At 41.1% G+C, this 26,661-nt stretch overlaps 1 protein-coding gene across 5 annotated transcripts in view; it reads right to left on the bottom strand.

Moving 5' to 3' along the window:
* The window catches only part of MYRIP (myosin VIIA and Rab interacting protein), a 236,258-nt gene that overhangs the window by 130,393 nt on the left and 79,204 nt on the right, over positions 1–26,661 (bottom strand). For 4 of the 5 annotated variants that reach the window (XM_087712998.1, XM_087712997.1, XM_087712996.1 and 1 more), the window contains exons 2-3: positions 24,371–24,527; positions 4,962–5,183 (exon numbers count right to left, since the gene is read on the bottom strand). In XM_087712998.1, coding sequence (XP_087569124.1) covers positions 4,962–5,183; positions 24,371–24,480 — 332 coding nt within the window. In that variant the 5' untranslated portion in view covers positions 24,481–24,527. The remainder of the gene's footprint in view (positions 1–4,961; positions 5,184–24,370; positions 24,528–26,661) is intronic. The other variant, XM_087713000.1, reaches the window with a different exon arrangement.

Consider the following 26,661-nt stretch of genomic DNA (forward strand, 5'->3'; position numbering starts at 1 on the left):
CAAGTCCCGGACGAGGGGAGCCTTATGAACAACAGACCTGGCATTTAGCGACAGCAGCCATTTCTCTGTTGTTCATGACCATTTCTCTGTTGTGTAAAAAGAGCACAATACACAGAAGAATATGGATATAACATGGAAGGATTGCGGCATTTATCATCTAAATGCCTACCTAGTCTGAAAGGAAGGAGAACAAATTTTCAGATTGTTCTGCCCTCATTCTCTTTGTAATAAAAGGAAAAATAGAGACTGTCAGGCTTTCAAGATCCAGATATTATCTTATAGCAATATAGTTATATCAAGTCCTGTAACATCTGTTTTCTGATGTAGTCTACCTCAGAGGGCTGATAAATTTAGCACTATATTGTTGAGATTGGTGAGATACCTGCCAAATTCTTCTTTCCCATTTATCAATCAACTCATTTGTTCCCAGGTTTCCATTGTGAAAGGAGGATTATCCATTATTGCATAATGTAAATCTCAGAGACACAATCTATGTAGCCAGTTATTGATTCCAATACTCCATTTTTTATTCTTTTGCCATGTCTAATAATTACAAGAATTTATGCAAAAAACTTTTTACGTACATTATCTCCCAGAATTTTTTTCAAAAGTTTCTTCTGGACTTATAATTCATACTCACATAAAATAAGAAAATACAATTGTTAGTAAATTTGAATACTCGGGATTACATTATGGATATAGGCATTTGAAAGATAATACACTTCTCACAATGATATAACTCATCTGCAAACAGTTGCCTTGGTTCCTCTCAGTAGGGTACTCAGCACCATAACATGCTTTTGGGCTACTTCACCCTATGAGAATTCAAATTCTTTCACAGTATTATTTTAACAATCAAAGGGTTGTGGATAATTTTTTTAGTAGGAAAGATGATACTGATTAATGAGCTTCACTGGGAATGAACATCCCTTAATCCACTTGGTTCTCTGGGTTACACGCTACCATATGTTTCCATTCTGCTAGAGGTTTTTTTCTATTCTCATTACTTGTTTGCTTTACTTGTGTAGAAAACTTCAAGAACCTCACATATTTCCTGCTATGCTGTGATTCTGAAACTCCTCCTTAAACCCCTTCATTTTCTCTTTCAACAAGGAAACAAGCTTTGCCAGCTCTACTGTTGCTTCAACATTTCACCACAAAGACTGGCACTCTAAGCCCCACTCTAGGGGCCCAATTCTGTCAATTAACTCACTTTTTAAAAAAAACAACTTAAAAACCAGCTCCTGTAAAATGGTGTTAGCCAGCTCCAGCTATACTACTATTGTATATTGTTTGTAATGTAGACAATACACAGCAGAAAATTCTGACAATTTACTTTTCCCTATATTCTTTATGTTTTGCTGCTTGATAATTGTTGCCAACTCTCTCTCTCTTATGGAGTAAACTTTGATTTCCTAAAACCATGACACTGAATATAAAATATACAATAACAAAGTTGGAAGGGACGTTGGAATCTTCTAGTCCAACCCACTGCTTAGACAGGAAACCCTATACCATTTCAGACAAATAGTTATCCAACCTCTTTGCCAGCCTCTGTTTTGCTGCTTGCTTTTCAGCTGCCATTGAAACGGGGGCGGGGGAGGGCATAGTATTTGGGTGAGGGAAATAATCTGTGCAGGAGGACTGTTAATTGGGAGTTGTTCTCACCATTCGTTTGCGCATGTGGATGGAGGGGAGTTTTCCACCAAGGCCAACTGTCCAGCATACCAACCTGATGATGATTTTTGAAGTTGTCTCCCACCTGACAGCTGTGGAGATATATGATTGGACTATGGACTGGGGCACCAAGGGAGGGGAATGAATCCTGTATTGATATCTAATGCTTTCACGCCTTTTGCTCAGATCCAGCTTTGCTTAGTTTCTAATTACTTATAATCAGTAAAAGTACTCTTAATTTTGCAAAATGGAATTGAGTGGTTTCTTTCTTGGTTATTAAGTGAAGGAGCTGTGACATTAAGCTGGATCTCACCTCGCACCCATCCCGGAGCTGACATCTTCCGAGGGGGGTGCACCCAAAACCTGAAGAATGTCCCAACAAGGCAGTGATCAAGAAGATATGGGAGCAGCTGCAGGCCCTTCGGAGATGGAGCGGATGGCTGGCCTGCAGTTGGATCTGTTTGACCCAGGTGGACTTGGGGAATGCGACGGAAAGAGGATCCTGAAAAACCTTTGACTGGGATTACTATGAGAAGGCCCAGAAAACCAGCGGCTGACTGGAGAGATCCTGAGGAGGAAAATCTTATGATGTCCCAAGCCATGAAACTTTTCGAAGGAGCGTGCGAGAGACGGCAGACTCATGAGAGTGAAATGGAGAGAGAAATTGAGGTAGAGACAGAGAAAAAATATATCTTGCCTGACCCGAGAGAGACTGGAGGGGCCAAAGGGGAGTTGAACAAGATGACCCAACGCCGACCCCAACCTCTCCGCTAGAAACATTCCAAGAAGGGGGAGGGTTGCAGACGCCAGATGGCTAAGGTTCCTCCTTTAAGTGTAAAATACAGAGAACCAAAAGAGCTAGGTCTCTTCCTTGTTCAAGCATGGAACTACATGCAAATGTATGGCGATGAACTGGGTTCTGATGAAGCCAAGGTAAGGGTTATATTGATGGCTTTGGGAAAAAAGCGGCAGATTGGATGGTGGGATTGCACAACACTGATTCCCCGCTTTTGAGAGACTTTAATGGGTTTATGGCTGCTTTGAGGAAACGCTTTGATGATCCCCTCACAGAGTGAAGAGCCAGAATTAAGTTTACAACTCTTACCCAGGGGAAACGGCCAGTAGCTGATTATGTACAAGAATTTTGGGAGCTGTCAGCTTTTATGAGGGGGTGGTCTGAAGAAGCATTGCTGGACCATTTCACTGATGGGTTAAACAAAGAGATTTATCAGCATTGAGTGAACAGGACACCTCCTCGTAGATTGCAGCCCTGGTATGAAGCAGCCGCTGATGTTGAAATTGACCTGGCCAGGCTAAAGTACCAAGGGGAAGGTGAGGGCAAAGAATCCTCCCTGCCAATCCCCCCACCAGGAGTCCCGAAAGGAGGGAAAGGTGGATTTGCAAGTAAGCCCAAACCCTTCGTGTCTTTCTGCTGTAGGAAGGAGGGACATCGTGCCGTGAATTGCCAGGTCAAGATGTACCAAAAACCCCAACCCCCTCGGAAAGAGAAGAGGCTGGAAAAACCTCCCAGCAAGAGGAAAGAACCTACCCTGCAAGGGGAGGAAACTTCTCAGTGTTTCAACCCTGTGGAAGGAAGAGAGGAAACCCCCAGCTCTTCGGAAGGAAGTGACTCTGATGATGACTGATGGGTAAGTTTCCATTCGGGGCCCATGACTATTCCAGTTGAGCTTAGAGTGCCCTCTTCTGGCGCACGAGAGAAAATTCTAGCTCTTTTAGATTCCGGTTGTACACGATGCATTATGAGCCCGGAAATAGTAGAGAAATTGGGATTGAAGCTAAAAACTTTGAAAATCCCAATTGCATTTTGCCAATTGGATGGCTCTATTGAAGGGAGGGAGCCCTGCTCACTTTGTTACTGAGCCGATTGAGATGTGGATGGGAACCCACCAAGGGACAATAAGTTTTATTGTAGCCCCAGGAATGGACCGACCCCTTATATTGGGATTGCCTTGGCTGCGTAAGTGGAACCCACACATAAATTGGAGGAAAGGGTGGTTACGCATCCGGTCTGCTATGCCCCCTGAAAGGGAAGAAGGGGTTCCAAAACTGAATAAGTCAGACCCCAACCTAGCAGCCAGAGGGCAGGAAGGCCAACTGTCCGGCATACCAACCTGATGATGATTTTTGAAGTTGTCTCCCACCTGAAAGCTGTCGATATATATGATTGGACTATGGACTGGGGTACCAAGGAGAGGGGAATGAATCATGTACTGATATCTAATTCTTTCGTGCCTTTTGCTCAGATCCAGCTTTGCTTAGCTTCTAATTACTTATAATCAGTAAAAGTACTCTTAATTCTGCAAAATGGAGTTGAGTAGTTTCTTTCTTGGTTATAAAGTGAAGAAGCTGTGACATTCTTCTTTAAAACTTCCATTATTGGTGCATTCACAACTTCTGGAGGCAAATCCACTGATTAATTGTTCTAACTGTCAGGAAATTTCTTCTTGGTTCTAGGTTGCTTCTCTCCTTGATTAGTTTCCATCCATTGCTTCATGTCCTGCCCTCGGGTGCTTTGGAGAATAGCTTGACTTCCTCTTCTTTGTAGCAACCCCTGAGATATTGGAACACTGCTGTCATGTCATCCCATGTCCTTCTTTTCATTATACTAGACACACCCAGTTCCGACAGCCGTTCTTCATGTTTTAGCCTTCAATCCCCTAATCATCTTTGTTGCCACATCATGGTGACCAAAACTGGATGCAGTATCCCAAATGTGGCCTTACCAAGGCATTATAAAGTGGTATTAATACTTCACGTGATCTTGATTCTATTCCCGTTTATGCAGCCTAGAACTGTGTTGGCTTTTTTGGCAGCTGCAGCACACTGCTGGCTCATATTTAAATGATTGTCCACTAAACTCCAAGATCTCTCTCACAGTTACTACTATTGAGCGAAGTACCACAAATACTGTACCTGTGCATTTTGCTTTTCTTGCCTAAATGTAGAACCTTACTTTTTTCACCATTGAATTTCATTTTGTTAGATAGTGCCCAATGTTCAAGTCTTTCGAGGCACTGAGTTATCATCTCATCAAACCATCTTGAACATAAAACACAATTAAATAAACAATTTCCTTCATGAAGAAATCAAAATCTTCCAAAGAATTTATAGGATTTTCCAAAGAATCAATGACCAACAGCACCATAAGAAATTTCTGGAATACTGAATGCATGTTTTCCTGTAACATTCGATTTAATGAATTAATAGTGGAAAAAAAGAAGTCAGAAGGCATCAGCTTAAGTCATGTGACAATAAAAACTCACCTAGCTTGCTGACACATGTTGCAGAGCCACGCATTCTCTTTCTTCTGATAAGAGCTGCAGTTCTTGCAGATATTGTATTTGCAGTCTTGGCACTGTCGTTTAGTATTGATGAGAAAAGTAAATGGGGAGCAGCAACGCATGCAACAATGCTCATTAAATCTCTCATGCTTGGAAAGGATGCTGCACTTGTTACCCTCTTCATCAAGCTTCTGTTTAATTTCACTGGAATCCCCAAAGAAAGGAAGGAAATGAAAACATAATTAAAATAACACTGTATTTAAAGGGAAGTGTCACTCTATTGCTTGGACATACTTTAACAAAGTAAAATGACTTTCTCTCCACTAGCTTTTCCCAGAATAAGCTTATGCCTACTTCTCACCTCTTCAATACTAGAAATTTCTTAAATTTCTATTTCAAATTACTTATGAAAAATATAAAAAATACCAAACCATATTTTCTCCTTTTTGTTCTCCTCCTTTCCTTATACTTCTTTCCTTATACTCCAAATTCTTGATAGCATGCCGTAGCCCATCTGTGGAGCAACTATGAGAGAAATTTGTTGGAATGGAGATGCGGGGAGCAGAGTCAATGAATCCATCAGTCCTGGGAGCATGGCATGGTGTGTGTCAAGCATTGATAAACCCCTCCCCTTCTCCACTCCAAAGAGTAAGACTGGGGAGTATTGTCCAAGGAGCTGGGGCTCTCCCAGCAGGGGCTGCCATTCCCCTCATGGCTGCAGGGCAAGCCCAGGGAATTCTTGCAGCAGCAGGAGCCCAGACTCAAGCAGCACCCCAGGGGGAAGGGCTGCCACCAGGCTATGTGCTAGTTGGGATGATCGGGAGTCCCCACCTCTAAAAGCCATGTTTAATGGACAGCCAGAGAAACTGGCCTACTTCCTGAACCAGGCAGGGAATCATCTGGAGCAGTAAGAGGCTATGTATCCGCCCAAAGCTGCCCGTGTGAATGCCATCACTTTGAACCCAGAGGATGAGATGGCAAAGTGGGTGATGTACCTCCATGATAAAGAAGCACCTGAGCTGGAGAATGCTGGATGAAATTTGAGCCAGGTTTGGAGACGCTATCTGGGTCCGCCAAGAAGAATCTGGGAGCATGCCATAAGGCAAGGAAGCCAACGAATACATTCGGGAGTTCTGCAGCCTGGCTGGGCTGGAATGCTTATTGGTCTACCATTTCCAAGATGGACTAAATAAGGAGCTATAGAAAAACGGCCTGCCGCAAATTCCAGACAACCGCATGGTATGGTACCAGCTGATGATCACAGTGGAGCTAGACCTGCATTATGTAGCACACGAAGGTCTTCCCCTCTAGCAAGAGGGGGGAACTCCAACCCACAGCAACTCCAACCTGGTCTTCTACAAGAGCAATGGTGAGGGGAAGGATGATCTAATGGTAAGTGGAACTATTGCCCCTTTGACTGCCTGGGTGGAGATGCTAGTGCCCCACTCAGGGGCAAAAGGATCTTTATGGCTCTGGTAGACTCAGGTTGCACCTGCTGTTTGACTAGCCTGCAAAAGGTGGAAAAGATGGAACTGAGACTTAAAAAATTGAAGTGAAATTTCCCTCAGTCTGGAGGGTGGTATTGTGGTCCACTGGCGGCCAGCAGAGCTTGCAGCAGAGTTGGACAACGAGGAGATTGGTGCAGAACATGGGCCAGTCCTGGAGTGTGGGGAAGGTTCAGATGAGGGCTCGGCGTTGAACGCAGAGAGGGGGCCAGGGCCATATAGGAGTTATGTGCTGCCTCCGGAGTCTCCAGAGTTGGACAGCAGCGAGGCAGAGGAACAGGCTCCCCCTGTTCCCAGTGTGCGCATGAGCAGAGCTGCCAGAAGGCAAGAACAGTTAAAATAGAAGGGACGACTCAGGTTTGCTTTAACTTTAACTTTTAATAGATTTATATGCCGCCCAATCCCGTAGGACTCCGGAAGGTTTGGAAGTGATTGGCCTCTCCCATAGGACATTTGAACTCTTTGCTCCATGTGGCCTTGCCAAGCTAATTGCTAATTAAATCTTTGGCAGTGTTTTCAAAGAAGATTAAGGTGGGTGCTTATCAGTCTTATTCTGAAGGACTTTGGTAACCTCCTGTAGAACTCTTTCCAACTATTTGCAACTCATACCAGCTGTGAATGAATATAATTCACAGCCTTTGAAATAAAAAGAGGGTTTTTTGGAGCTAATTGTGAATTTTTTATTGTATCAGAAAGCCTAGGTCAGAACAGTTGGCCAAAATGTTTGTGCAGGATATCTACTAGCTGCATGGAGCCTCAAGGCACATCTTTTCAAACCAAGAGGGTGCAGTTTACAGTTCCTAAAGCAAATAGGATCGGCTCAGGGACTTAGTTTGGGGTACCATCCATGCACCAATCGGATGGAAGAAAAAACTAATGCAATGGTAGAGCAAGACCTACATTGCTATGTAAACTATCAGCAAACCAACTTGCCAATGAACTGTGGGGAGGGAAATGGAATGTGGAGCATGTATGCAGAGATTGTGAGAGATGGAGCCAGCAAGGTCACCACTGCAGTTGCTTGAGAAAGAGATGGACCATTCGCATAACAAAAGACCATCTCATAATTGGACAATGTGGTCAAACAGGTGTGGGGAGAAGGAGAAAGTATTGTTTAGCAGAGCAACTATTTGCATGGGAAACCAGAGCATTTTGTTTCTTCTTACCAACTTGGTATATCCAATAGTTTTACTTTTGTGAATTCAATTCTCCCACAAGTGTTTCCTTGTTTTGGGTTCACTAATTGGACAGTTGACACTGTTCCTGATGCAAGTTTTTCAATAATTGGGCAATCATAAATGAATGAGATGAAGATGAAGAGATGTATGCATGTGGGAAGATATTGTAGGGAAATTAGATGCCTTCTCCATTGTGCCATCCTTGCGTGTGCATGTGCTTGTGTTAGAGGTGGGCTGCTACCGGTTTGCCCTAATTCGCCTGAATAGGTAGTAAAAATCTAGCATACCTTTCCGAACTGGAAGCAATGACAGCTGGCCACGCCCCCGAACAGGTACAGTCCCCTGGACTGTCCCTGCTCGCTCCCTCTGCATGTCCAGTCGCCGCTCTCTCACTCTCTCGTCCTGCCCGTCCGCACCATGCTTGCCCTACCTACCTACCCAGCTGCCGCTCACTGACTCACTGGCTCACCGATTGTCCCACTCTGAGAGCCCTATATATACCGCAGTCACCACATGGCACACTACCTTTACTGGCCTTGCACACCGAACCGCCTGGCACCACAAATCACTGCCCACAGGGACCCAAGTCTCGGGGATGTAGACCCACTGCCGCAGTGCAGGTGAGCCACTCTCTCGCAGCTGAGCTTGGCACCAGCCATTGCCCTCCCCACCATGTTGAGCTCCGATGCTCATCCCTCACCTTCCCAGCGATGGGGCAGTCCTGACACAGTGCACACCTGGCTGGCCACTGGGCTTCTCCGCCTGTGGGGATATCAAGATCCCCAGACTGCTCAAGCTTTCCTGCCCACTGTCTTTCTGAGTGCCACCATGTGGTGCAAGCCAAGGGGAGATGCACCAGGTGCATGACACCAATGTCACTTGCACACCACGTGGCTTCCTGCTGCAGCTGGTATGACAGGTCGAGTGTTGCCTGTTGCTGCCCAGCTACCATGAGTATCTCTGTCGGGCCAGCGCCCCCCAGCCCTGGAAGTGGTCACATGGAAGGATCTGGATTATTCTGCAGATAAGCAGCCCCCTGGCGGAGTCCCTGCACTGCCCTTCCCCGAGTGAAGTGATGCCCAAGGAAATGAGGTCCAGTTGCATCCTGCTCCCTGCCAGCTCCTGACTGGCCTTTTTGGGCACATTGGGGCAGAGGCTAGGTGTCCCCTCCCCTTGGATCTGATGGGGTGCTTTGTAGAGGACATGTGGCCATTGAGACTGTTTGGCTGCCTGGAATTCCAGACGATCTCTAGGCCAGCATCCTTGCCTCTTTCCTCCAAGAGCTGACTAGGGGCTGCTCCCTACCCTCGCTGTCCATGCAGAGCCCTCTGCCAGTCCCCCGGTCGCCTTCCGAAGAGTCTGGTTGAAGTTTCGCTCACTGAGACACCAAGACTCCTGATGCCAGGATGGGGTCTTAGCTCCACTTCGGGCACTTAGCTCCAGCCCCACTCTCCTCCTCAGTGAGTGGCATGCCCAGCAAAAGTTCAGCCAGGTTTCTCAAGAGATGGATTTTGCAGGAGGCTGATCTAGGGGCTGGCTGGTTGTAGCAGAAACATTTATTCTCAGCTTTTTGATTCCTAGCTGCAATGGGCAGCAAACCTATGTTCGTCCCCCTGATCCAGCAGCTTGAAAAGTGGGCGGAGAAAATTGCTAAGGTATGCATGAGTCAGGGGGAGAGGAATTCAAACTTCATCCTCCTGGTGTGGTGCGGGGTTTTGGGCAAAGGCTGGAGGGATGCGTTCTGGCTTGCTCCTGCTCTTGCCCTCCCTAGTGTAATTTGATGGAGGCAGAAGCTCACATTGCCTTTTGCAAGGCCACTGTTGGTGAAACTGGGTGCTGGTGAGGGCTGGCTTTTTGTCTAGCTTTATCCAGCTATTGGGTGGGATGGACAGGGGCCTGGGGAGGAAATCATTTCCCCTCCCCCAACAGCTGGACAAAGCTATGCAAAAAGCCAGCCCTCACCGGTACCCAGCTTTACCAACAGCAGGCTTGCAAAAGGCAATGTGACTCCGCTTGTAATCAAGCTGGATTGGAGAGGGGGAGCACGAGCGAGCACTGAGGTGATCAAAGGAGGAGAGAAGCAAGGCAAAGGGGTATGCTGTAGCACACACACTTTCCCTCAGCCCCCTTCTTTTGGAAGGCTCCGATCAGCTTCCCACCAGCTTCTCCACCTCTCCTCTCACCCCAGCCTGCCAGCAGGAGGTGAGTGGGTGGGCTTTATTATATTCTAGGAATTTCCCATACAAACAGCATGCTGCATTTGTAATGGGGGAAGTGTTTGGGGAAGGCAGCGGGGGAATGGGGGGTGGCAGAGGAACTGCTTTCAAGTCATTGGTTTTTGCTGGGTGGAGAGTCTTCCCCCCGTTATGTAGGCAGAGGTACACCTCCCATTTTGGTAGCCCCTCCCCATATGGATTTTTTTTTAAGAACCTCATGGCTCGAGCCGGGCTGCCAGGCTAGAGCAAAACTTCCATGCCCTGGATGGACCTGTCCACGCCACCCATAAATGCGTATCTGCCCGCCAGCAGCAGATGAGAGGCTTTGCCTACCTTGGGCAGTAGAGACACATCTCTCATTAGTGGTAAGAGGCTGAGAAGGCATTGAGTGCTTGCCAAAAAGTCTTTTTGACAACCTCACCTGTAGCAGAGATGAGAATGTCAACTGTCTCAAGCATTGGCAAATGAGGAACACCACTGGCAGACTTTCCAAGCCTAAAACAGGAAGGGAGAGAGGGAGGGAGATATCCAATCCAACTTCTCTGTGTGTGTATGTGTTTGAGAGAGAGGAGGAGGGAGAGAGTGGGAGGGAGGGAGGGGCTGTCCAGTCTCTTCTTGAAAACCTCCAGTGTTGGAGCACCCAGAACATCTGGAGACAAATAGTTCCCCTGGTTATTGCTCTTACTCTCAGGAAATTTCTCCTTAGTTTTAGGCTGCTTCTCTCTTTGTTCAGTTTCCATCCAATGCTTGTTGTTTTGCCTTCTGCTGGTTTGGAAAATACATTGCCCCGCCTTCTTTTTGGCAGCCCCTTAAAAGCCTTTTGCCTATCACACTCTTGGGCAAAGCATGTGAGCCATTTCCTCCTTTCAGTGCAGAGGTGGGTTCCTACCGATTCGATCCAGTTCACCCGAACAGGTAGTAAAAATCTTTCCGTACCTTTCTGAGAATACTTATCCAGTAAAGATTATTTACAAATTCCTAAATAAACAACAAATAACTCTATATTATTCACTTTTATAATGTTTATAATATGCAATCAATCATTTATTAATGTTGCTAATACCTATCTTTGCTTACAGTTACTATAACAGAAGGTCTTGTAGTATTTTTGGAATTTACAGAATGATGGACAAAAGCATTAATGTCATTTGGCTAGCTCTTAGTATTTGGGATCATAAAACAGGAATGGATTAGAAATATAAACACTAAAGTATAATAGATCTTGCATCAACGTAATAGCATGTAAATGTTTCCCAGCTGTATTTGCTTTCCATTACTTTTTGGTTAATTCTAGTTGTAAAATTATGCCATTAAACAAGTGTTAAAAGAAAAAAATGAAGAAAAATAATTTTCAATATATAAAACTAAGTATAACTATTTTGTTTTAATATTTCAGAATTTTTGAAAATAACATGAAAATAACTGGATTTATATATGTGTGCGTGCGTGTGTGTGTGTGTGTGTGTGTGTGTGTGTGTGTGTGTTTATGGAATTTATAATATTGCTTCATTCTTAAAAAGATGGCTCTTTTCTCTCTGCCAAGATGTTTTCCACACTTTAAGTGGTTTTAGGAGGAGAAGAAGACTGACTACATTAGTTAGCCAAACTTAATTTCTCACTGCAGATTAATTATCATAATATTTTATAAACATTTTCTTTAATTTAATATAAATTTTAAATCCTTCGCCTATGTTTTCCCATTGTTCAAGCTTTATATTGTATCCAAAATTCTTTGTCCATTGAATCATGACAAAGACCGAGTGGCTGCTGTATTTCCCTCCCGCGAATTGGCCAAGTGTTCCATCTCTCAGGCTGGGGGGTCAAATTATACGCCCCTCAGACAGGGTTCGCAACTTGGGAGTCCTCCTGGATCCACAGCTGACCTTCGAGCATCATTTGTCAGCTGTGACCAGGGGGGCATTTGCCCAGGTTCGCCTGGTACGCCAGTTGCGTCCCTACCTGAACCGGGAGGCCCTCACAACAGTCACTCGTGCCCTTGTGACCTCTAGGCTGGAATACTGCAATGTGCTCTACATGGGGCTGCCCTTGAAGAGCATTCGGCGACTTCAGCTAGTCCAGAATGCAGCCGCACAAGCGATTGTGGGTGCACCTCGCTTCACCCACGTTACACCTATCCTCCGCGAGCTGCACTGGCTGCCTGTCGATCTCCGGGTGCGCTTCAAGGTGCTACTTATCACCTATAAAGCCCTTCATGGTAGTGGGCCTGGGTATTTGAGAGACCGCCTACTGCCAATTACCTCCACTAGACCGATACGATTGCATCGATTAGGCCTCCTCCGAATTCCATCTATTAGCCAGTGCAAACTGGCAACTACCCAGAGGAGAGCCTTCTCGGTGGCTGCTCCGACCCTCTGGAACGAACTCCCCGTGGAGATTCGGACCCTCACTACCCTTCAATCCTTCCGCGCCGCTTTAAAGATCTGGCTGTCCCGGCTGGCCTGGGGTTAAGATTTCAACCCCACCCGAATTGTGTGACTGTTGTGCTCTCTTTTAATATGTTGTATTGTTTCCATATTGGAATACTGTTTGTCTTTCCCCCCCTCCCTTTTTGAATTGTGAGCCGCCCTGAGTCCCCCCAGGGAAAAGGGCGGCATACAAATAAAGGAAATTCAAATTCAATGTTTTACATATTCATTCTCCAAATTCAATTTCAATAACAATTTATGAACCATGGCAATAACATGTTCTTCATTACCACAAAGGCCAAATTTAAATTTAATGTTTTATAAGGTCAAACACATTCAAAACAGTTATCATGTTATGTCTCAGTTGTTTTCATGGCAAGCCAGACTGATCTTCACAAATGTAAGACTATAAAACCTTACTCAGTCTTTCAGCCAATATTGCATTAAAAAGTCTATAATTATTTAATAATGAAAGTTTATAATTACAGGTAGCTAAGGGATACCTTAGCTTTATTTTAAAAAATCCGCAGGAACATTTTGGAGAAACAATAAATACTAACATGCGGTTTGTCACTTGTCAAGTTATTTTTAAAATTAGCACTATTTATGGTACTTTCAGAAAGGCTGGTACTATACTGTACTTGTAAGGAGAGCTGTCCAATTGCATGGAAATACTATATTGCTTTTGAGATTATTAAACATTTAATAATAATTTAGTTCAAACTCTACTAGATATTAATAATAAGTAAAATTTGTTTCAGAAAGTATAAAATACATACACATGGCTATTCTGGGAAAATCATCCCATTAAAATTTAATGATCAGATTTAACTGGACCCATTTAAGTAGGCCAGTTTCACTGCCACCTCAACTGGAACAGAAATGACCTTGAGGGACAAGGAAAAGAGATGCTGCCTAGGAAACAATCTAACAAATAATAGAATAACAGAGTTGGAAGGGACCTTGGAACTTAAACCATTTCAGATAAATAATCATTCCATCTCTTCTTAAAAATCTCAGTGATGTAGCATCCACAACTTCCAGACATAAGCTGCTCCATTGCATAATTGTTTTACCATCAGGAAATTTTAGTTCTAGCTTAGATCTCTTCTTAGTAAGTTTCCATCTATTGCTTCTTATCCTGCCCTCAGGTGCTTTGTAGAATTTTTATGATAGCCCTTTAGATATTGGAAGACTGCTATCATGTTACTCCTAGCTCTTCATTAAATTAGAAATGTCCAGTTCCTGCAACCATTCTTCATATCTTTCATCCTCCAGTTCCTAATTATTTTTGTTCTTTTCACTGCATGCTTTCTAGAACTCAATGTCTTTTTTATATCATGATGACCAAAAAAAATGGATGCAATATTCTTAAGTGTGCTGTTACCAAAGCAGTATAAAACTATATTAACATTTCATGTGATTTTGATTCTATCCCTCTGTTAATGCAGCCTCAGACGGCATTACTTTTTAGGGTGCTTTTAGGTTCCCTCCTCTCTGTTTCTCTCCCTCCCTCTCTCTTTATCTCTCTTCCCCCCTCTCTGTCTCTCTCTCTTCCCCCTCTCTTTCCCTCCCTCCCTCTCCATCTCTGCCTCTCTTTCCCTCTCTTTCTCTTTCCCTCCTTGTCTCTCTCTTTCCCTTCCTCTCTCTCTATGCCTCCATTTCTCTCTTTCCTTCCCTCTGTCTCTTTTTTCTCCCCTCTTTTCCCCTCTTTCTTTCTTTCTTTCTTTCTTTCTTTCTTTCTTTCTTTCTCTGTCTCTCTCTTCCCCTCTCTCTCCTCCTTCTCTCTGCCTGTTTATCTATCTCTCTTTCTTTCCCTCTCTTTCTTTTTCCATCCCCCTCTCTCCCTCTGCCTCTGTTTCTCTCTCTCTTTCCCGCCCTCTCTCTTTTTCCCTCCCTTTCCCTCTGTCCCTCCTCCCTGGGGAAGAAGAAACCCTTAATTGGTGTTGGGTACTGGGAATCTGATGTTCATAGGCCGATGAGCCCAGGAGCAGTGCGGGGCATCCCAACACAGGCAGTTCTGCAAGAAAAGCAACCGACATCTGGAAGGCCAGAACGAACCAAGATGACACAGGGTTGCATTGTGGCTCCGTGTTATGATGGGCTTCAGGAGGAGGTGATCCCATCTCTCCCATTGTGAAGCACACAGTGAAAAATTTTACTCAATCAATTCCAACTTTATGAGATCATTTTCTTTCACAAAAAATGGAATTGATTGAATGAACATTTTTTAGTCCCACAAACTTTTGTTTCTCTGCAAACAACGACAAGAAACGCAATGGAGCTGGGCTTTGGTAATGGTGCGCATGCCCATAGAGAGGGCTCTGCGTGTCACCTCTGGCACCCATGCCATAGGTTTGCCACCACGGACCTATTCTATACCTAGGAACTTAATTTTTCTAGCCTAAGGGTAAACTTTATTTTTTTTCGTAACCAAATTGTGTTTTGTTGGATAGGGCCCATTCAAGACTGTCAAGATCATTCTGGATCTATAGTCTATCTTCTAAAGTACTGTCTATTCCTCCCAACTTGGTGTCATATGCAAATTTGATGAGTATCTAAATTTCTATGAAGATGTTGAAGAATACTGAGTCTAAGAGAGACGCCTGGGTGATACCCCACTGCATGCTTCCCTCCATGTATATTGTAGTCCTATTAAGGGCTGTTCAGTCAGTTACAAATCAATTTAGTGGTGATGTTGTCTAATGCACATATTTTTATCTTACCAAGTAGTAGGTTGTCATTTACTTTGTTAAATGCCTTACTGAACTGACAATGAATCTTTACTTTTTTTCTTTTTCTACAATCATGCTTTTCTACAAGTCAGAAAGGACTTGCAGTTGCTATGATCAGAGAAAGAGATTTAGGAAACACTAGCCCTAATGGGACAGGGAATTGGTAGGAAATCTACTGCATAGTGCAAGTAATCCTTGAGTAATGCCAATTACTGTAGAAAATTGGGATGTTAAATGAACCACATCATTAACAACCCTCCCATTCCTACTGTCTGCAATGAATTCATTAAATTCATTAAATAAATGCATGGCTCTTTAAGTGCAGGCCTGCAGTCATATTCCTTTTAGGATCTTTGGCCTGCCACACTCTCTCTCATTTTACTATGCTGTTTCATTAGTAGGGAATTGGGAGGGGAAACAGAAAGGAGTAGAATTGTAGAATGTGTTGTTGTCAAAATAAAACATTACTTTCTAGAAGCCCAAGGTCATCTTTTATCTCCGCAGCTCTGCACCTGACCGGAACTAGATGGGTGGAAATGCTAGCGTGGCAGAGGAAGATTGGACCATGTGATGGACTTGTGGGTATGGGGACAAGATCATGAATTTTCAACTGGGAGGGAAACCCAGGAAGTTTTCAGATTCAGGTTTTCCCCATATATACCAACATGTCTCTCTTATTAAATTGGAACTTGATGAAAGCTATGCCTTGGATTCTGATTTAATTCTGGAAAATATTTGGAATGCTGACACATGAGGTATCTCATGGTGGCCCTGGAGGGCCTAGTGCAGGCACAAACCCACCTGCCATGGGCTTTTCCAAGCCCTCACTTCCCCCAAGTTATCCCATGCTCCACTTAGGTGGTCTATAGCCACTTGGGCCTCTTCCGCCCCTGACAATCACTCACTTACCTTGTGATGATCTGCAGAGTTCAGGAAGTGGGAAAAGGAAAGGAAACAGATCTCTCTTGGTAGACCACATGGGAGAATTCAACAAGCAGCATCTGCAAATAACCCATTCTCCCCACCCTCTGACAGAGCTAGCTCAGATTTCAAAACATAAGAGTTTCTCTGCATGGATGTTTTGCTGGTAAAATAAATGTTGTACCTCGGGACCAATCTCTACTTTTAGAGCAGCTAGACAAGCCTTGCATAAGACAGAGTAGTATTAATGTTTTATTCAAGCAATGCTTTTCCTTGTCCTGTTGCATGTATCAAAGCATTATGAAATAAGTAATACTCAAGTATATTTAAGATCACAGTGTAAAGAGAATAAATATATATTAAGTTCTCCCAATTTAACTGTTTTGAAACCTCTGAATTAATGTGACTTGAGTTTAAGTCCACATGCAGCAAGGGAAACTCATAGATGACTAGGTACTCTTAACTTGGCTTGCCTTACACAGTTATTCATGAATTAAATGGAGAGAAATCTTCATATAATCTACCATTAACATCTAATGGAATGTGTAATAGACAGCTAGAATATAATTTTTAAAAATATTAACAAATCCACTGGTTATAATAAAAATAAAATGTATAAAATGTAATTGAAATTTGAAACAGAGGAAGAACAGATTAAAGAACATATAATAAAGTAGGCTAAGAATTTTGGCAGATAGACTATTGAGAAAATAAATGAGTAAAAGAGTTGAACTTTGTGTTAGGATTTCAAAAGAGCTTTTAAAAATACTATATCTCTGATACTAAACATCACGCCAAACTATCTAGAATGTGAACAACATGAGGGTCTTCTTAGCAAGTTGGTGGAGATGTGTAAAAGCTTTTAAAAACTCAATTCAAACATAAGTATAAGTATAATCTTTATTGTCATTGTACTTAAATACAACGAAATTGGTTGTATACATTGATTCAGAATATTTTAAAGATTAATGTTCAATTGAAGTCAGAATGTTTCCTTTCAGGATTAACAGATAAAGAGTGAGAAAAAAACCACTAAAGATTATTTCAGTATATGATTACTGTACAAGATATGTACAAAGATGGAATGACCCACTATAGAGGAATGGTTGGTGAAACTGACAGAACTTGCTGAGATGGATAAACTGACTTTTTGATTACAGAAAGGACAAAATCGACATATATTGGTCCTATCCTTATAGACTTTTAAAACATGAACTTGTGATTTATGGTTTTGATGATTAGATATGGTAGATTATAGAATGAAGAGAGTCATGATATAATTTTAGAAAGATATTAAAATAAATTGCACATAACTGATGTGACAAATATCAGAAGTTACTTTTGTATTCCTCTGCATCTCTTTGTATGTGTCTTTTTATTTTATTTTATTTTCTTATGCAATTTAGCCTTTTCTGTTATTTCTCTCTTTTTTACTTTTTGTTCTAATTTAGTTTGCATTAATTCTTATTTCGCTGAACAACTGGGAATAAATTATGCTGAAAATTACAACTATACGGAAGTACAAATGCAATTCATGTTTTCCAGTGTAAAATTGTTAAGTGCAGATAAAGCAAGTTCATTGCTCTAGTGCAGGGTCCTCCAACTTTTTAAACAGGGGCCAATTCATGGTCCCTCAAACTGTTGGGGGACTGGATTGGGTAGGTGGGGATGGCTAGGTGGTCAAGTGACTGGGTGGACATGGCTAGATGGTCATGTGACTGGGTGGGTGTGACTAATTTAGCAGTCCATTTTGCCAATTTAGCAGTTCATTAAACATACACACAAATTAAACTTTAATTTGTTTCGCTCCTGGGGGTGTTTTATTTGCTTTCTAATTCCTTTCCACTATTTGAGCCCCTCTGGAGAAATTAAGATTTCAAGTACAACTAAAATTTAGCTCTCAGGTACTTTCAAAGACTTTTATCTGTTATATCAAAGGCAACAAAAGCGTGCTAGAAGAGCAAATGGTAGGTGGGGAAGAGAAACCAGGACATAGAATGTTTGATGGGTACAGAGATGAGACTAGCTCCTGGGGCATCTTCTGCAGGATCCCCTTCAATCATGGCAGTGCCCTGAGATGCCTCACTGAATTCCCTTCCCTTCCCATTCCCATTCCATGCTATTGCTATTGTATTGCTATTGCTGTTCCGTCCCATCCCATTCCCAATTACATTCCCATTCCAATTCCATTCTCTCCTATTTCCATTCCATTCTATTCTATTTGCACCGCGGCAGTCTCAATCTGCTTTTGGAATCTCACTGGCCATGCCGGAGCTTCCTCCAAACTTGCCAAATGCATGTAATAGGCTCGGGCAAGGGCTGACAGACAGGATCAAACTGGACAGGCATCGCTTGGAACGGATCTGGCAAGGAAGCCCCAAAGCGGAGGCTCAGTGGTACTGATCTGCTGGCCATCCCATCTCCTTCCCATCTCCCTCTTCAGGGGCAGAGACTGCCATCCTCCTTCAGGGGCAGGCAGCCTCACCAGCCACCTCTCTGCAACTTCCGAGCAGGAGAAGGACAAGCAGCCAAGTGATGATGGTGGTGGTGGGGAGAAGGTGGCGGACCGGCTGTTGCAGTGCCTGCTTGCATCTCACCAGCTCCGCTTCAGCAGCAGGCACCCCTCTCCGTGTGTCCCATTTTTGGTCACAGGACCTCTGCATATCTTCTTTTTGGCCTGCCCGGCCCCCAATAACACTCTTCTGGTCAAAAACATGATGTGTGGAGGCACTCCAGGGCCTCTGCATATCCTGTTTTTGGCTTTGGAGCGCACCCCGTTTTTGGCCTGCCCGGCCCCTAAAAGCACTCTGCCGGCCAAAATGTTGGTCTTATATTCCAGTTTCAGCCAAGGATCTTGGGGCTCGCCAAGGTAAGGCCTGGTCTCAGCCAAAGGTTGGGAACCAGTGGTGGGCAGGGTGAAGTGTGCGGGGAAGCCTCATAGTCCAATGCAGGCCGGATTAATGGCTTTGGCAGGCTATTTTAATCCATCCACTTTTGAATAGTTTGGGGATCAGAATGAGTCTACAGCAGGGGTGTCAAACTCAAGGCCCATGAGTCGAATCTGGGTACTTAATATGATTCTTAAATCTGGGCCGTGGGGCAAGTCTGAAAATAGTATGTGCCTCTGCTGGCCAAAATGAGTGAGGGGAGGAGGGAGGAGCCAAGTTCGCGACGATACATCGTGCGGACTCGACAGTCCGAGTCCGCTGATGACACTTTTGCCCCTGGACGGTCCGGCAGGACATAAACCGTCCCGAAGAGACAGTGACTGGGAAGACAAGACCTTGCTGGTCGCAGGGACATCGCAAAGTCCCTGATTGATCCAAAGGAAGCGCTTCTAACCAGCGGCAAATAGGCAGACCGCAGGCTGACATAGTCGGAGACGGCTCCGAAAGAAAGAAGTGAAAGTGTTCCATCTGGTAAGGTTCCTTTTTTCTTTTATTTTCAGAAGATTGCCCTAAGAAACTTTTTTTTAAAGCTAAATTAGTCCTCTAAGTTAGAACAAAGCGGCGAATTTAATTCCTATTGGACTGCTTTAAAAAGTTTTTTGCTCTTGCTTGTAACGATGTTTTGTGGATTGAAGTGATTGCAACGTTTGCTGTTTCTCCATTTGAGGTGATGGATTGATCTTTTTTCCCCTCTATTCCTTTTTATTACTTTAATTTTTTTTTGGCTTAAACTAATTTTTTTATATTTTAACAAACTTCGACTTGTTATAATATTATATTAAAGATACTTAAGGAAAAAGTTTTTAAAAATAGTTTAATCTGCCACTTGGAAGCCTAAGTCTGAAGTTTTTTTGTTGCAACAATGTATCCTTGTTCATTCCTATTTGATTACACTGACTGCAACAGAAGGGTTTGGAACATGTTTTTAAAACCTGATAAAGACTCAAGGTCACAAACAGTATACTGCTAGTGCTTGTGAAAAATATTTTGGCAAGAATTGGAAAAGGAAAGAAAAAAAATAAGAACCCTTCTATTTTGAAAACCATAAAAGAACTTGTGCTTAAGATTTAAAATAAAAATAGATATATTCTTTAAAAATTTTTGACAGGCTAGAGTGGCAGAAATTACCAAATTCCTCCTTTTCTTTTTCTTTATATTTCTGTAATCTAAAAAAATGGATCAATATGCAGATGAAGAAAACTTGATCCAAGGTGGCACAGTGGTTAAATGCAGCACTGCAGGCTACTTCAGTTGACTTGCACTTCAGTAGTTCTAATCTCACCGGCTCAGAGTTGACTCAGCCTTCCATCCTTCCGAGGTGGGTAAAATGAGGACCCGGATTGTTGTTGGGGGCAATATGCTGATTCTGTAAACCGCTTAGAGAGGGCTGAAAGCCCTATGAAGCAGTATATAAGTCTAACTGCTATTGCTATTGATAATCCAAAACATTTTGGCTGGACTTCAAAACATTTTAGAAGGTCTTGAGAGATTTGATAAGAAAATGGACAGGCTGTGGGGTATCACAGAAAAAGATGATGGGGTTGGAGCCCCAGAAATTAAAGAAGTGAATGAAAATACAGAAAACAAAGATAAGACGTTAGATGAACTTATTTATGGAGTAAATGTGAGTGAAGGTGGAAAGAAGGGAAGCTTGAAAAGTGACTTTGATAATTTGGTGCTTCATCCCAAACTCCAAGATGCAGGAGAAAAAGAAAGAGCGAAAAAGACAGAGTTAATAAGACAAATCTATCCAGAAATAAACTGGACAACCAAAGTTAAGCTTACATTAATAACAACTCAAGGGCAACAAAACTACATGAGAGATCTTTTAAGCTACAAAGTGCGGAGAGAAGCCTTAAACACTGGAAGGAAAAGAGAATTGACACAACATCTGGCAAGAGAGAAAAGACCATTTTGTTACTAGAAAGACACTGGTTAATAATGCTAGTTGATGTTGATGAAAAAAAGCTAGTTAATTATTGATGATTAATAAGTAGAGATTTTAGTATTTTATAGACTGCTCTAGATTATCATTGAATGTTTATTTGTTAACATATAATTTACTATGATACCAATAATGAAATGATAACCTTAATTAGGATAAATAACCGGGCCATAAATTGTAATTCAGGATCTGGTGAAAAAATGTACAAACCTTACAAATTTCTGTTTAAATCTTGTTATGAAGATATAAATAATTTGAGTCAGAAGAGAGGAGATGTGATATAAATAAGGAAATGCTAATGTATACTTTTTGGTGATTATTAAGTAGAAATGTTAACATCTCTTAGATTGTTTTAGATGTTTAATGTTTATTTTGCTAACACGTAATTAACTAATTTGGGATTGAGGGAAAAGACGTATAAATCTCATTAACAAATCATTGTTTAAAGAGGGTTATAAAGATATAATCTTGAGTGGGCCTGCGGAGAGGAGAGGTGAAAACAATAAATAATTTTTAGTCAACTACAATAATAACAAAGAAATCGTAATGTATAATATTTAATGATACAAACAGGTGTGTTATGGGGGGGATGCTTAGATATCTTAATTAACTGAATTTGTTTTAGAATATGTCATAAAGGTGTAATGTCATTGGAGGTTTATTGAAATTGCAAATGAATGCCAGTAGGTGGTTGTGTCTTTAAATACAAATGATTCTAGATAAAAACATGTTTAAATAATGGTAATCTAAATGAGAATTGTGGTACAGGGATAGTAAAATACATAATTTTTCTTTTTTGACTTAAAATGTACAAATCAATTTGAATGAAGTATATGTAAGGATTGTGGAAGAAATGCATGGAACGTATTTATAACCAATCAATACGCTTTCTACAAGATGTAACAAAAGATGATTCTTTTTTTTTGTTTTTGTTTAATTAAAACAATAAAAAAGTTCTCCAAAAAAAATAGGCGAGGGGAGGGGTTTTGGTCTGGTTTCAGCTCTCACAGCCTCATACAGCAGTTTTGCGGCCAAAAATGGGCCATAGGGGGGCTGTTTTTGGCAGCCTGGCAGCCAAAAATGGGCCACGGGGGGCATTTTCGGCCTGGTTTTCACCTGTTTTCACCCCCTCTGGCCTCCTACAGTAGCCTGGCGGCTGAAAACAGGCTGCGGGGAGACATTTATATGTTTCTTTCTCAATCCCATGCACACTATCTATCTTCCGGTTGTCTGCTTTCCTGGTTTCATCCAGTTTTAAAATATGGAAGAAGCCTAATCTAAAGAGTTTGCTCACTTATCTGTGGCTGTAATGTAATTTGCTTAGTTTTGACTTACAACTGAATTGTGTTCTCCCTCCCATAATGGTTTGTAAACAATATAGTGAGCCTAAAAACTAAAAATACAGAACACAGTTGGATGTAGGATATGGTAGTATCTACAAGATATAAGCTTTTTTTAAAATTCAGTATGTCATGGGAAAATGTCTAGTGGTTATTTCTAAATTGTGTTTTACTCTGTAAAGCACAAATGGCTGAATTTACAGAACACACAGGCTCAAAATCAAATCATATTATGACTGGATAGTGTATAAATCTGGCAGATAGAAGGCAGCTTTTGTCAAGTATGCATAAAACTCAGCGAAATCAGTGAGATTTAATTGTGTAGCCAATTGTAGTCCAAATGGACTTCCATTGTTTCCACACAGTATGCATATTTTCTGAATCTTTCTAGAGTCCAGAAATTTAGCAATATATTATGATGAATTTGTTGTGCTATACAGTATTCCTCTTTACAATGGATATCTGGAATATAATTTTAATGTTTTCAAGACCTGTATTAAAAATGAAAAATGGGAGGGTCGGCTAAAATATTCTACATAGAGTTAGTTAATATTTCAAAGGACAGGTTCATCAGGGAAAAGGGAAACCTGACTTTACATTGCCCAAGCAATAACAAAGAATGCACATTTTTGTTATTTGGGGATGGAAAACTGCCATAAATAAAGCAGACGGATTAATACATGAAGAAGACAAGAAAGGAGATATGGATGAATTAAAGAGAAATGAATTGTTTTCTTTAAAAGTACTTTAAGGTTCTACATGTTAATTTATCATTCAACCCAATAAATATAAATATAATAACATGGATGTTGTTTAGGTTGTCTTTAAACAACCTATATGTCCTTAAACTCTACATTATGGAATTGAGACTATTTGTGACAGAAAGTAAATCTCCCTTTGTCTGGAATAGTTGTTTTGAATGCAATTGGAAAAAATGCATCTTGAGCCTGTGTGAAACACCCATCCAGGCCATGCCCACCCTAGTCCTCCAAGGTCAAACACAACCCTGATGTGGCCCTCAATGAAATCAAGTTTGACATCCCTAGTCTACAGCTATATTCCCATCCTTTTCCAACAAAGTGCTTAAATAAAAAAATTAAAATGCTACTAGTTTTGTGTTGAAGTGTGGAAAAATACTATATAGCAGAATATGAAACATATTATCAGTGATACTAATTTTTTGAACTCAGCAATTAAAATAAATGTTATAATTTGTGTTTTAAAAACTACTGATATCTTAATATCACTCCACATTTGGCCCTACAATTTACTGAAAAAACCCAGTACTGCACATATTTTCATTATGCAGCATAATTACATAACATAGCATATTAACAGCTATATGTCAAATTGTATTTTAAACTGAGAGGACATAACAACAGTGCTTTTGTATCAGAAGGGAGTTGATTTTCTGAACCTTAAAAACAATTCTGACTATATAAATGTTATTTAATTTTCAATTAAATTAAATTCAGTGTCAATCTGAGCAATGTTCAGAAATCACGAAAACTATTGGCGGCTGTGAAAAAGAGAACATTTAGTGCGTACACTAAGGACTGTATCAAACATGCAGCAATCTACACAATGTTGCTACTAAGTGTATACTTGAAGAGGAATTACTGTGCAACCTATCCCCAACTGTTGATGAATGTATATTTCTAAGGACATTTGCTATATTTGGTCTCTAACCAGAGGGAAAGAGAAAGAGACAGAGAAAGAGAAAAAAACTCTTAGATATAAGGTAGTTGGTAAAACATTCCAAATAATTTAAGAAGTACCGGTAGCTTAGGAAGGACAGGATACATTGCTTCCGGTCTCTAAAAATTATTACTATATACTATATATATCACGTTCCAAGAACAAAGAGGCATAAGAAATCATACTAATGGTAGAAATAACTTTCTGATCTTGCTTGAATGATTAGCTTTTAAAAAAACTATTGATACTATAATATGAATTGTTAGGATATGTTTCTCTGAGTGAAAACAAAATATGTGTGGGTAAAACTTGATACCAATTTGCAAACCTTAGAATCTGCATTTTACTGGATTGTTTTTGTAAGTGTCTAAAAGAATTTAATTTATAATGCAGTATATTCAGAGTATAAAACAGGAGATGCATAGTAACAAATAAACAATTTTCTAATTTCTAAATAATATATTTGCTTTAATACTTACTTCAGTCGGTCTTCTTCTTTTTTGCGGAGGGTAAAATCTCGTTGGACTACTTGAATAACATGTTCAGTTTCATCATCAGTCAGGTCAGATAAGTCTAGCTTTCTTCTCATATTTAGTTAGCTCACTGAAGGTCTAAACCCTGAAATAATCTAAACCCCTGAAATAAAGAGAAGGATGGAAGACAGAAAACAATGCAATTAGTGTATATTTAAAAACTTTGATAATTATTTAATTTCATGTTGTTCAGGAATGAAGACAATAACTAAATATAATTCATACATTAGTGAATTGTGCTTAAAATAATTTTAATTTCTGACTTATATCAACTAAGATTTTAGTTATATGATTAGTTGTAATAATATATTTTGCAGAGATTTAAATACATATTGCTTAAAGTGGTGAAAGAAAAATGTAAAATAAAATTTAAAATCTGCATAGCAGGAACAAATAGGTAGAGGTAGTCCTCAACTTACAACAATTCATTTAGTGACCTTTCAAAATTACAGCGGCACTGAAATATGTAATCTATGATCGTTTTTCACACGTCCATGGCAGTATTGCCATGGTCATGTGATCAAAATTCAGATGCTTGGCAATTCGTTCATATTTATGATGGCTGCAGTATTCCAAAGTTATGTGATTATCTTTTGTGACCTTCTGAAAAGCAAAATCAAGGGAGAAACCATATTCACTTATCAATTAGGTTACTAACTTAAGAATTGCAGTGATTCATTTAACAAATATGAATAGAATTAATCATAGTTTAACTAGGAAAGTTCAAAAGCACTAGAGAACACTAGAGAAATCATGGAAGCTTGGCATTCAGACAATTCAGCTTTCAACAAGCACATAGAGATAATGTAATGGCTCCTCTCCTAACTTGAGAAAGTAAAGACTCTTGAAACAGATTATTTCAAAAGGAACCTTTAATCAAGCAGGATGGAAACCATTAGAAGCAAAGCAGCATCTGAAAACCTTTAGGCCATGCAAATGGGATTAAGCTGATAATAAACCCTCCCCTTTGTCCGAATGCAGATTCTGACCAATACACAAGTGTGAAGATGCTTCCTTAACTCTTCTGCCCTGGGAGTCAATACAGCACACGTTCCCATGGCTATCTCTAGTTAGACCAGTGGTTCTTAACCTTGTTGGAGGTACTGACCCCCACCAGTTTCATGTGCGCATTCACTGAACCCTTCTTAATTGGAAAAATAAAATATGATTTTTTCAAATTCAAAACATAGATATGTATTTAGGTATATATTTATACATAGGTATATTTTTATACATAGGTGCACAAAATGAACAAAACCATTAAAGAACAAAACCATTAAGAACAAAGAACAAAACCATTAAATATTACAACATGATTTTCACACAAAAACAAAAACATAATGATGAATATTTACTGCAAATCAGTGTGACTTCTGCTGTTGCCTTTCAGAGACCAGTTCAGAAATGCGCAGCTTTACCTTGGCAAGTGCCACTCTCATGTCATTTTCGCAACAAAGTCTGTTCCTTTTCTTCTTTTTTATGTCCAGCATCCTCGAAAAGGATTGCTCGCAAACATATGTTGTAACAAATGGTATGAAAATCTCCAGAGCTTTCTTAGCAATAACAGAGTACGTTACCATTTGTTGACACCAAAACGTTGAGAGCGTTGTTGTTCTGAAGAGTTGCTGTTGAACCTGGCTCTGCTGAATTTCAATGATTTCATCGAGGTATTCATCATTGACATCTGTTGTCTTCAACACTAAACTTGAACGGCTGTCTCACCCATGCTGGATATGACTCTCTTGTAGGGAAGTATCTGTCAAGAGACATTGCAAGCGAATCTAAGTGCGTGGCAATTGCTTGCTTCAGTTCCGTGGGTACAAAATGTCTCCGATTCCAGATACATCTTCGATCTTACTTACAGTCGTCTAGCAGGGGAAAGTTTGCAAAGTTATTATTCTCTATTCGTCGTTTCCATAACGGTAGCTTTTTTTGAAAAGCCTTCAGGTTTTCTTCTGCTTCGATGATGTTGACTCCACCACCCTGCATCTGTTGATTGAGATGATTGAGAGCTGCGAAGATATCAGCCATGTACGCTAAAATGAGAATGAACTCAGAATTTTTGAAGCAATCTGCATGACAATGTTGGTGCTCTTGCAAAAACAGGGCTAATTCCACACACACGGCAAAAACACGATTCAGCACCTGTCCCCGGGATAACCACTGAACGTTAGAATGGTACAGAAGTACCTCAAATACAGATCCCATTTCTTTACACATCTCCCTGAAGATGCGGT

The sequence above is a fragment of the Thamnophis sirtalis genome, unplaced genomic scaffold (assembly GCF_051295495.1).
Source record: "Thamnophis sirtalis isolate CommonGarterSnake01/CBP01778 unplaced genomic scaffold, rThaSir2_p1.2 scaffold_4, whole genome shotgun sequence".
NCBI lineage: Eukaryota > Metazoa > Chordata > Lepidosauria > Squamata > Natricidae > Thamnophis > Thamnophis sirtalis.